At 38.3% G+C, this 12968-nt stretch overlaps 2 protein-coding genes across 2 annotated transcripts; both read left to right on the forward strand.

The window, feature by feature from the left end:
• The first annotated feature begins 121 nt into the window (after nucleotides 1-121).
• On the forward strand, nucleotides 122-3357 carry LOC106176445 (carbohydrate sulfotransferase 11-like). The gene is made up of 2 exons (XM_087017668.1): nucleotides 122-919; nucleotides 1927-3357. Exons 1-2 carry the CDS (start codon nucleotides 735-737, stop codon nucleotides 2930-2932), a joined length of 1191 nt encoding a protein of 396 aa, XP_086873794.1. The 5' UTR covers nucleotides 122-734; the 3' UTR covers nucleotides 2933-3357.
• A 3619-nt stretch (nucleotides 3358-6976) lies between these two features.
• LOC106176454 (carnosine synthase 1) lies at nucleotides 6977-12612 on the forward strand. The gene is made up of 8 exons (XM_024075326.2): nucleotides 6977-7075; nucleotides 7307-7595; nucleotides 7867-8168; nucleotides 8478-8670; nucleotides 9023-9222; nucleotides 9534-9645; nucleotides 10090-10349; nucleotides 10628-12612. Exons 1-8 carry the CDS (start codon nucleotides 7049-7051, stop codon nucleotides 11909-11911), a joined length of 2667 nt encoding a protein of 888 aa, XP_023931094.2. The 5' UTR covers nucleotides 6977-7048; the 3' UTR covers nucleotides 11912-12612.
• The last annotated feature ends 356 nt before the right edge of the window (nucleotides 12613-12968 follow it).

The following is a 12968-nucleotide window of genomic DNA, read 5'->3' on the forward strand; positions in this document are numbered from 1 at the left end:
GGAGCTTGATGTACTTCCACAATTAGCCGCAATTAGAACAACCGTGAGGTTTTTAGTCTGCTTTTTTTTTTACTAGCCAGTGGTGATCTGTATCGCACCGGACCCCCCCCCCCCCCCCCCCCCCGAGTAATAATAGTAATTTATTCAACAATTGCACCTCATAGGTTGAACTTGTACAATGTTAACAGAAATTATTTGTAATTATTAGGCAGAATTAAATTAGACGAGAGCTTAAATATTAAAACTAAATTGATGCTTAAGAAGTCAAACTCAAAATTGCTGTTTTTCATTAATATTCCTGTTCATCACCAGTTGCACTTGAACCTACTGTAATTTGGCAGACGTTATACTATTTACCCGATCACATCACACGCCCTTACAGTACCCATCAGTTGTATAATAATACCTATTTAGATCGGGGCCGTAGCAATAGTCCGAAGGTTCAATAGTCCGAAGGTTCATTGGTCCGAATATTCACTATAGAACCTTCGGACCAATGAACCCTTGATTAAAAAATCGATGAAAATCTTACCACTTTTCGGACCAATGAACCTTCGGACCAATGAACCTTCGGACTATCGAGACGCCCCCTTTAGATCTTACCTCAAGGGCAATGAGATGAAGATTTATGTGATCTCGGAAAATGGGCGTGTCCTTCAGGCGTCACGAAGAGTTCAGGCTCCCTTCAGCAGATTTAACACTACATACATTACCTTACCTGTCAAAATAAACGGATGGCGGATAGAGACCCTTGTGTATACGAATGCTCGAAAATATCTGTGAAAACCATCACGATGAGGATAATGAGGAAGTTTTCACTGACAACAGTGTTGTTGATTACGGCTGCAACTTTCGGAACGTCTTTATTCTGGTACCAGTTAAAACATAACCGTGGAGACCAGAAGTTAATCGACAAAGGGTATGTGCCGTTCACCATGACTTAGAAACATTGTTTTTTTCTATTTAGTAGTCTATATTCACACACATCCGATATGTTTCGTGTTTCCTTTCGGCCTTTTTTAATTGAAATTTGTTTTTTAATAAATATTTCTGCCAAAGAGGCTGTGCTTTTGTTGGTGTCGTTGTTATAAAGCTCACTTTTTATCTAAAAAAAGTTAAACAATACTGCAGTGTGGTTATATGCTAACTACAAAATTATTTTTGCTACTTATTTTTATCGAGTAGAATGCATAGAAATGGATAAAAATGACTTTTTTTGTTTTAGTATGTGTGCCGACTTGCCCCAGGATCATTTCTCAGTTTAAAGATTTAGGCCAATTAATCTGTTTGGTTCTGTGTATCAGACCATATGTGTTTGTAGTATTATATGAGTCAAGGCATCAGTTTCATTTTTCAGTTTAATAGATTTATGGATGCATGCTGGGCATGTTGCTCGTTATGTATTTTAATGATTTAAAAATACATGTATTAAAAGAGTGGCTTGTAAAGAGAAGTTGTTATTCAATATAATTATGCGTTTGTAACATCTAGATCTTCATTTTGTAATTATGGAGAAAAGAAAAATATAGCAGTTAGAACACTAAGAGGTTTTCGTAATAACTTACTTCTTATGCCTTTTAATAGAATGATATTCTCTATACATGTGTAGATCAAGGACTTCCTAAAGTATATACTGTTACAATATTTCTTAAATGAATGAAGTGCTAGCATAGAGGCTTGTCTTGCAATAACGAACCGACTTCTAGTTCTAACAACTTTATATATCTTCACCCTGTCGTTTTAATATTTGGTAAAAATCCTTAAAATTCGTTTATGTCACAGCTTGTAGATCAACAACACCAAACAATGAATCACATAAGGCATTTAATTTAATTCTACAATAGCTAAAAGCTAAGATCTTTATTGAATAAAAAATTAATTTAAAGATTAAAAAGTGAATACACACCGTAACATTGTGTTTTGCAGTCAACTGGAAGGAGAAAGCTGGCGGTGGACAATTCCGGTTCTACAGTACCACAACTGGCGTGCGGTCCCGCTGTCGTGGATTGACAAAATGGTGGCAAAACGATCCAGGCTGCTACACGAGTGTCAGGCGATGGTGAACGAAACGCTATCTCGACAAACTCGGGCGTCCAGTAGAGAGGGTATTTTCAGTAATGAAAAACCCACGCCACCTTTTGCCCCGAGAGGATCTAAAATATTCCATACTTATACTGATGACAACAATCGAATTATTTTCTGCGGGGTTCCAAAAGTTGGCATTATGAACTGGAGAGTTGTTTTTCATCGTTTAGCTGGGAAATATCTCAATGCTAAAAATTTACCTGAAATAGTTAAAATATCAAAACAATTTGATCTGGAAATACAAAGATTACAGCGATGGGATAGCAGCGAGCACAAGAACTATCTGAAGGTACTATTAGTACGGCATCCCTTCGAAAGGCTTGTGTCGTTTTTCCGAATGATGACTGATTCGGAAACATTTGATGGCAAAGTGCCCAGCTACTGGAGGGAGATGAAAAACAACACACTTTCAAAGAATCCAACCCCAGTTAAGTTTGACGATAGAATACTAGGCGATGCCAATACAACAGTCAAATTTGACGATTTTATACGTCACGTAATGGATGTGTACGACCCCGTATCAAAGTACCTAAAAGACGATCTTGGCCTATTTGATCACTGGATTGAGGTTTTTCAACTCTGTAATCCCTGTGAAATGAAATACGACATCATTGGGGAGTTTGACACCATGACAGAGGATGCAGCAAACGTCCTGAAATTAATTGGGACGAAAGTGCAATTTCCTAACTCGAAATTCATCAACGGCGACGGCAAAGGATACAAACATGCTCGAGGCAATACGAAAGAACTGGCTAAGTACGTCTACCAAAGACTTCCGGAAACGTACCGTGAAGTGTTGAATGATGTGTTTAAAGTAGATGCACGACTGTTTGGATACAGGCTTTAGTGTTAACAATACCAGTGTATGTAAGTGATTATGATGGTTTTTCGAGAAAATACACGACGTGATAACTGCAAGTGTAGCGTCTTTGGGTAAACCGGGACGTCATATTTAGCCTACATCATACCAAGTGTTGTCAAAGACTATACCAAAGACTTGCGGAAACGTAAAGGCAGTGTTGAATGCCGTGTTTAAAGTAGATGCAAGACTATTTGGATACAGTCTTTAGTGTTTATATTATATGTTGATATACTATAATGGTTTTTCGGGAAATAAGAGACACGATAGCTGCAAGTGTAGCGTCTCTGGATTAAACTAAGAATTCACATATATGTCATTGCCAAGTGTTGTTTGCTACTGCAGTATACGTGCACAATCGGGTTATGTTTTATCTGTCTTTGCTTTTAAAGATTTTAAAATAAAAATTTCTTATATAATTAGGTAGTAATGAGTAAAAATGTCTATCACGTTTCTTTATACAGTGTGCACACTTTTCGGAAGACACTTGAAACAAATTATCTTCAAAACGTGTATAAAGTCGCCAAGAAAATGCGATACACCCGTTTTTTTACATACAAATTTTATGTTGCAGACGTTTACTGGTAACGACTTTTTCGTATTACTGCCAATCTGCGGGATAGGCCCAAGAATCTCAAATATGAAACTAAGTTAACCATTTAAGTATTACATGAAACTAAAAACTTTCATACACAAGATAAACTTTCATACGTAAGATGTTTTATAATTTGCATTTATGATCCAACTACCAAGATAATGACCATTTTTGCCTACTTTTTTCTGAATAGTGAGTCCCATCTCCCCTTTTCACTGCTTCCTCTTTCCTCCTATCGTTTATTAAAATTTTGGCAATCAAATTGCAACTGTCGTATTTCCGCTGGAGTGATAAATCCGTTTCACATTAAGTTAACGTTACTACTTAAAAAGGTATGAAGGTGAATACTAATTTCACAACACGGGCGAAACTCCCACTTCCTCGATATTGCAAAAAAAAAAAAAAAAAAAAAAAATGTGTCGGCGTTTGCTGCTCTTTGATACTACGCCCTACATGCACTCTACATACACTGTTTTGCGTATACACTTCCGCGCATTTTATGTTCATCTCACATAGGCACAGATAGATGAGAAGTCCGTTCACACGTGGTCCAAATAAAACGAAAATCACTCTGAAATGCGTCATCCAAAAGGGCTTTTGAATTGTGAGAAGTTCAAATGTATCTGTTTCAGACATAATAATAATATCTGTTTTTAAACAGACATCTACGCATACTGATCGTTCTTTATTAGTAAGATTAATTGTTATTTAAACCGACAAAGATATGTCTCACCTGGTGAGTTTCAAATGGTGACTTTTTCAAAAGTGAATTAGATTTTGTCTGGAGACGCCAGTCAATCCATCCTAAACTCCTCCGCACTATGTTCTGTATTAATATCTTTACTACAGTGCACGTATTGTTTGGCGTGCAAAACAAGAAAAAAAGTCATAATGCGGGCGGATTTAAAGATGACGTTGAGGCGAACGCCTCGGCGGGGTAAAAACGTATATAGCGCTGCAAGCGCTAAGCTGTGGAATCAAATTCGGTGAAATTGCGAAATCGACGAAGCAAATTCCACAAGGGACGACTGCAGGCCAAAAGTAGAAGAGAAATAAGCTGAATCTCCCCTAAGGTCAAAATCGAACAACAAGGTAGGCTACTAATTTTGGTCAAATTGATAATTGGCTAAGGAGTCCTAGTGACTATATTTATATTAGTACTATACGCGTTTTGAAATGCCCTAAAATCTTGTTTTCATATATACATATCCAGCAAAGCTACTTATCTTTTCCAATTCATGCCTTGAGAACGAGAAAACCCAGCAAAGGAAAGTACTTAGAGTCCTTCTGAAATGTCAGAAAAATATGTTTGCCTGAACAAGTCATGATACGTTTAGAACTTAGTGTTTGAATTCATAGATAACATTGAATCCAACTGCAGGGATGGTTCGAGCAATGGTTTGTTGTTAGGGGGAAGTTGCTTTTTTTCTCGAGGAAAATAAAATTTTGAGCGACAATCCCGTATAAGATACTTGAATGTTTATAGGTGTTAACCACCAAATTTATTTACACAATATTCCTTCAAAATTTTGTCAAAAAATTAAAGCCAGATTAGAATTAAATCCTGGACACGATGCCTTTAAATTGAGATTGAATCTATACTCAATTAATTGGATAAGTTATTTTATAAGGTTAGGCTTATATAGTTATTTATCCTTTATATATGTGGTCCCAATGGGGTCTTACACAATCTCACAAAGGGGCAAATTTTTGGGACAAGTGCGACAACGAATTTTCTAAGGATAGAGTATAACCCCATTCCCATACCCAGATCGACCTAGCAGGATCGAGCCATCTCCAAGGGGTTCCTCGTTAAATTGCACTGAGCTTAAGCGGCTCTCATACCTGGCACGCCTATACTGAAGATGTTATAGGGGGTAATAAACTAACATTTAGCAGCTTCAATAGGCGTGCCAGACATCTAAGCTGTGTGTAGCATTTTGGTATCTTTTTGTGTTAAGGTGACAAGTAAATTCTATTGTGCCGAAGCATTTATGTTCCTATTCATCGAATCTGGTAGCTGGACGAATTTTTTTGTTTTTGTTTTGTTTTTCATTTTTGGAAGGGGCGACATTCCTATGTCTAAGTTGGACATAGACGGACCCAATTTGACAAATAAATAAATAAATAAATAAATAAATAAATAAATAAATAAATAAATAAATAAAAAAATAAATAAATGACTCTCTCTTTGACTCCCAATCCTTGATACACGTCTGATTATGAATAAACTATTTGTCCTCATTATTTTATAGAGATTCACTGTTAGTATTTGACGTTGAACTTGAAAAGTACATGTAGTATTAATATTTACACGCATTGCTTAGCAAGCGGAATTAAAAAAGGGACCCCTCCGTATATTTATGTCTATTTGAAATCTATGGATGTATGTAACCAACTGTTTTCATATGAAAGATATGCCAGCATCTGATTAAACCACTGACAAAATGCCAGGACCATGTAAAATGTACATCCATATGCTGGTATGCAATATGCGTCGATATTTGTTTGAAGTGAGTGAAACCTAACCGTGACAGCGATTTTAAAAATTTACGAATGAGATTAAATAAAGGAGAACTGTAAAATATTCTTACACACACACACTCTTACACACACACACACACACACACACACACACACACACACACACACACACATCACAGGGTGTGTGTGTGTGTGTGTGTGTGTGTGTGTGTGTGTGAGAGAGAGAGAGAGGGGGGAGGGGCATGTGGCTCAGGAAGACACAACTAGTCAAGAATATGCACACACCGGACAATGGAAGTGTCACCCTCTGAATCAGAGTATAATCAAAGTTATTAACCTGAAGAGGCGGAATATAAGCAATGTCAGAAAATCGATACAGTTGAATTGTTCAGTCAGAACCGTTTCTTTTGTGGGTCAGCCCCTTCAATTTCTGGTCTCCTCTTGAAATTAGAATTTTGACTAGCTGAATCATAGTTCTAAAGCGTACAAAATGGCATCATTCGCCCTCTAAAATACCAAAAATTTTTTGAGGCCCGCTGAAGGACCCCGAACCCCACGCCAAGTGTGTGTGTGTGTGTGTGTGTGTGGGGGGGGGGGGGGGGGGGGGGGGGGGGGGAGGGTCGGTTTCACTTCCGGGGACCCCCCCCCCTTCAATTAATCCTGGATCCGCCCCTGATAAGAGCAGAATTTTCTTAAAAGCTAGCGGTTCTTTAGAATCCAAAAGGCACTAGCCTTCCCACTCTAGATCTGTATCGTTCTTTTTATTTGAAAAAAAAAAAAAAAATGAAAGAGGTGAAGCCGACCTTCGAGAATGATCGGTTATAACACATAACTTGTTACAAAACTGTATTCAGTATTGCAAGGGGAGTCTTCACAATATATATATTGATTATCTTTGCAATTCTGAACTGACATGACTGCATCTAAATTAGCAGGAATAAAGAATGGGCGAATCTCTTGAAACCAACAAAACCAAGACAGGTCAGTTTTGGCGTGAATTGCAGCAAGGACTGAGTTTTTACGACATGCCGGAAACTGTGGACAGAACGGAGGTGAGTAGAAGAAATCGATGTTATAAAATTTGTCTATAAAATATTTTCTTACGTCAAATCCAATGTTACCTAGACGTGTATGAAAGCAATTTTAATTAAAAAGTTACTGTTTCTTAAGGATATCTACCTTTTTTACGACCTTGAGTTTGCAGTGAAGTGAATGGAATTCTTCTTTACTGCTAAAAAATTTAGTTCTGTGTAGAAACTTGTTTCCAATTTCAAATCATACAGAATCCGCGACCACATTCCACGATTGAAGAGATCACAATGGTGGTGGTGGGGAGACCATTCACCTGTTTGAACCTGTGTTTAGAGGGTGGAAAGCAGTGTCCTGGTGGTATGTTACTGGTACCCTCTTTAGCATGGCTTCAGAAAGAACCCTCCAACAGTTCCAATACTCAAGGAGATCTGCAAACCTTACGAGTACACAAGGCTGTTACATTTGACTCTTGTGGTCGAACATTTTTGGACATTTTCAACCCACCTCGCCGTGTTACTTACTTGATAAACCTTTCCACGGGTAATTCTAATTTTCTCTATATCTACATTGGTTAGATCTTCAATAAGACGTATTTATTTTGTTTATTTATTTATTTTTATTTATTTATTTGTTTACTTGTTTGTTTATTTATGAACGAATTAAGCTTAATTAATTAATTTATTCATTTGCTTCTTGTTTACAGATCATTTCAACATTTGTTTTCTGGTAATTTGACTCCACCGTGATTAACTAAACTAATTATTTTTTAATGAAATGACGATGATAATGATCAATTAATGTATGCGGACAGGTGATGACAGGATAGATGCACAAAATGCTACCAAATTTTTGGAGGACTTAGAATGCCCGTTGGGAGTCACCGAGAAGTTAGTGAGTTGCTTGGATGATCGAATTCTCATGCGCATTCTCGTAGCGGACGCTGGCGTTGCATATCCCGACACGCTGGCATTTGTGTACAAACCTCAAGTTTCCTACAACCAAGGAAAACACAATATTTTTGTGGCCCCTCTTCAAAGTGATGACAGAAAAGAAACAGTCCATAAAGAGCTAGATGCGTTCTTGGCTTATTTGTTGAAGAAGGGAATTAGAAAGGTATATCTACTAGTGTGTAATTTGGTCTTTCTTCTAGTGGTGAGTGCTTTCGAGCGCGCAAATTTACTCTCAGTACTTTTGATTTGTATTTCTGTCTCTTTGTAATTTCGCATGAGCAAAATGTGCCAGTGTGTGTGTGTGTGTGTGTGTGTGTGTGTGAGAGAGAGAGAGAGAGAGAGAGAGAGAGAGAGGGAGAGAGAGAGGGCGAATAAAATGCTTCTGTTGAATTTGAGGGAGATTGAGAGATATTTTACAAAAATAAATAAATAAATAAACAAATAAATGAATGAATAAATAAATTCGTTGAAGGTGGTCGTCAAAGCCCCTCGGTCCTCATCCCTAACTGTGTCCTACCACCCTGCCGGTGAGGTAGAAGACGTCTACAGTGCCGTGTATACAGCAATGGATGTCCTTGAAGAGGGGGAGGGCATCATCGTGGAAGCATTTTGTGAGACCCTTAAGCCATTACCAGTCCCCCATCTTGACTACGAAGAACGCTCAGGTATGTTTCTTTTGGAGGTTTAATGTTCACGTATATTCATTTAATCAATTTTCGCCCATGAATACTGGTCATATGATATTGTACAGGACACTCTGATAACGCTGATGAAGTTCATCTTCCTCAGGAAGTTATGTTCAGTTTACATTTGACCATCAAGCTGTTGTTTCGGCCTTCTGAGAAAATAAAGATGAAGACAAAGACGCTGTCATGACGAGCTCGAATAGCAAGTCTATCGTTACTCCTTCACGTTGTTGGATTTCAATGTATTGCCTGCTTAGATTAGTCGTGCAATACAAAATGTTACAAGATATGCATCCTGTATTTTGTTTCATCGCATTCTTCATTTTCTCAGTTGGCATCATGACCAAGCCGCTGTCCAGCACAATTCGAGCTGTCGTCTGCTCCACTCCTGACGGGAATCAGCTGGTTTCAGATATCGTCTGCGGCGTTGGTCACGCAGACATGACACTCCACTGCGACAATACCTTTCCATTGTCACTTGAAAGCTTCCTAATTCAGTGGGGGTTAAATGGCAGATCCGAAATTGAAAAGGTGCGTCTGTAAAACAGCATAATGTATGCCCGGTCCCGTAGTTTTAATTCGTACCAAAATGATTCTTTATTTCTAAATATTTTTATTTTCTCAATAAAACAATATTGACCTCGAGTACAAAAGCTTACGTAGAATATTTGTTAACTTAGGGACGTTATAGAATTGCTTGATCTTTATTCAAATCTTATATGCTTAATCTTAATTTTCTAGTTATTGGCAGTAGCTTATATGTGTTATATATTTTCTGAATAAATGCGATGCGCCATTTAAGTAAAATAATACCTTCTCTGATATCTGGCTTTGATATTTAGATACGTTCCATGATCAAAGAGAAGGCGAAAGCCATTTTGAAAACCTTGGAAAGGCTCGAGAGCAGTTTGAACAAGGAACAAGAAGTGACATTAAGGAGAACAGGCGTAATAGGTAAGCATGGGAATGGTTGACTTTCTTATACCTTTTTTTAATGAATGACACCTCACTTAAAAAAACGCAATTTATAAATCCTAGAGGTATGGCTGACTTTTGCGGTATATTCCACATTATTTCAATAGGTATAAAATTGTAATTTTATAGGACATACGAAATTGAAATTCATAGAATGTATATTGCGTAAAAGATTTCTCCAATGATGAAATAGATGTACAGGTCTAACTGTATAAAATGGTGTATCTGCCCTAATACAGTTTACACGCTTAAGTTCAATGGGGAAAAAGTTGAGTTTATTTGTAGAAAAAGTAAACTCAATAAGTTAGCTTATTTTCATACCGACCGCCTTAAATTTTTGGTAAATATTTGAACATGCAGTTATGATAGCGCTGTGTACTTCGTCTATTTCCAATACTTATGAAAGACATGGAATTTTTGTAGGTATCAATTTTATTCTGACCCAGAACGAAGACGACAGTTATGACGCCGTGGCTGTAAGTATCAATAACAGCAGGAAAACCATCGCGAACACGCAGATCTACGAGTCTCAAGACCCCGCCAAGCTTGGAAGTAGCCTACGACCCCTAGTGGCAACCATGGTCAACCGTAGTCAGAGATTCCTTCTTCGAGGAAAGAAAATTCTTCTTCTAGGCGTGGGGGAAAACTATCTGTGGGAAGCTGCTTTGGAATACGATGCAAAAGTAAGTGTTGCTAAAAGGGTAAAAGTCGTTCACATATAAACCTATATTTAGCCTGCCTAAATCTTGCATTTTAATGTCGATAGATAAATAGGTGAGTTTAGTGTAAATGTGAAAATATGTGAGGAATGGTTTTTGACAATTTTGTGCTCCGTTGCCTTTCGTTTTTTTTTCTGTGATAATTTAGTATTAATTTTAACAATCAGTGTTTTATAGATAATATTAGTATTACAGTAATTTGTTTGACAAATGAAGTAGTTTTTGTATGCCTTTTTTTTTAGATAATTCTAGTTGACCCGGATCCTATCCAAAAAGAGGTTAAAGGCGTTTACAAGTTTATTCAATGTGATATAGGAGATCATAGCCATGATGATGAGAATGCAGAGAAGATTGTTCAAATAATACGTACACACGATTTAGCCATTGACGGATGCATGACCGTGGTGGAAGATTACGTTCCATTGACGTCACTGGTGTGCAAGGCACTGTGCATGACCGGAAGTTCGCCTGAGGCTGCAAGAATATCCAAGAAGAAAAGCTTCACCCAAAGAGCTTTAGAAGAAGAAGGCTCTAGAAACAAAATGCCCTTTTTGCCCAACCCCTCTCTGTTTGCCGTTAAAACTCTTAAAATTAACCAGCCCGGGGATGTGACGGGCTCGTCAAATCTTATTCAATACCCCGCCCTTTTGAAGCCAGAGTACGGAACAGGTTCTTTTGGGACAACCTTAGTTAAGGACGAAAAAGATTGTATGAATTGCTTCGTAAGCACCCAGAATATCCTAAGGATGTCGGACGAAATATGTTTCGGGATGAATCACGGAAATGAAATGCACTTAGCTGAATATGCGCAAGGAACCAAACACGGAGTAGAGGTCGTCATGTTTAGAGGAAAAGTTTTAGCGGCATTTATCGCAGATAATGGCCCAACCCACGTCCCACAGTTTTTTGAGACATCATCTTGCATGCCGTCATGTTTGCCCCCTGATAAGCAACGGCAGCTGATAACAGCAACGTCCCAATGCCTTGGCACGGTTGGCCACACTGTCGGTGTATTCAACGTGGAGTTCAAAATGACTCCTTCGGGTCCAAAATTGATCGAGATCAACGGACGAATAGGTGGGTGGTATTACAGGAACTGGGTTCGGACCGTCTTCGAAACGGATCTTCTCTTCCTAAATTTCCTGATCGCGTGCGGAATTCAACCAAACGTCAAACCGTTGGAGCCATCTTGCCAACTCATGGGGATTGTTTGCACCCCAAAAGACCACGCCAAGGCGCCGTCGCGGCCGGGTATGGCTACGCCAGAGATCCTTGCCGAGGCTCACGGGCGAGGGGAGATAATGTACTACGAAATTGAACCAACAATGGAGGGGAAGCTAGATTATGAGTCTGGGTGTTGTCAGATAGCTGTAAAGGGGAAATCTGTAAGCGAGGCGAAAAGAAGGCTTTTGGCTGTATGCAGAAAATACGGCGTCGACAACCCAGAGTCTCCGGTGAAGCATGTTCTTTCTACGTTCGTGGAGCCCCCTGCGTTTGTGCAAAAAGACTATAAGGAGCGCAAGTAGTTTTCTGTTATTAAATGTGAAATTTATCCACGTAGCTGATCTTGGCATATTGAAGAGATATTAGTAGTTCTAAGAATGCACTGAGTATCAATGACATTCAAGATAAAAATGTAATTACAATGCCTTGACTGAAAACTTGCTCACACATTGACTAAAACAATTACTGAAGAAGAAATTTCCAATCGGCAAGATTAAGTTAATTAGTTGTATACATGTTGTATTGTTATTACATATAAAGTATATAAGTCTATCCAATAATCAAGAGTAGAGCGACATAAATCGTTAGTTATAGACAGATAATATTTTTGATGGTTTCAGGGCAACGTACATGGTATACAGGGGTATATTGCTGGGACGAAGGCCGTTTGCTTGTTAAATCACCAAGTTCCATCGAAATGTTTGGAAAGTTAAAAAGTACTTATATGTTGTAATTGTATGTAATCATCAATGCATAAAAAGTGGTTATGCGCAACTTATTTGGAAACGCTTAGCTTTAACTATTGGTTTTGAACAGATTCCGAGTAAAGTGATTATTGGATTACTATATATAGTCATAACACTTATTTTATGTTAAGTGGATTTTATTACTTTATTGCATTTCATGTTACTGTTTCGGTGTCAGTGAAATAACTCTGTATATTAAACATGGTCAACTATGTCAAGCCAAATAAACAAGTTTATGAATTAAACTTATAAAAAATAAAGGCTGAAGAACTTAATTTGTAGCTGTGGTTAAGAGTACCCTCTACCGACCGCGTATGTGAATTTTGTGCACTTTTCTAGAGGTGGGGGTGGTATAGGAGGCTTAGCAACCACGTTTTTCAAACATGTCAGTCACACGCGCCGGAGGCTACGAAACCCCACCCTCCTGACAGTGTTTTTTTAACCTTTAACCCCCCCCCCCAAACACACATACACTATACTCTTTGAGCGCATTCAGGACAGCGGGCCAACTTATCCGCGGATCAAATATGGCCGACCCACTGGAATTCTTGCTGGGTAATCCCCGCTGGGAATCTATTCAGTGTCTCATCGGGAATTGAGCTACAAGCTTTTA

Source organism: Lingula anatina, chromosome 7 (genome assembly GCF_051362555.1).
Source record: "Lingula anatina isolate TDL-2025a chromosome 7, LinAna3.0, whole genome shotgun sequence".
NCBI classification, from domain to species: Eukaryota; Metazoa; Brachiopoda; class Lingulata; order Lingulida; family Lingulidae; genus Lingula; species Lingula anatina.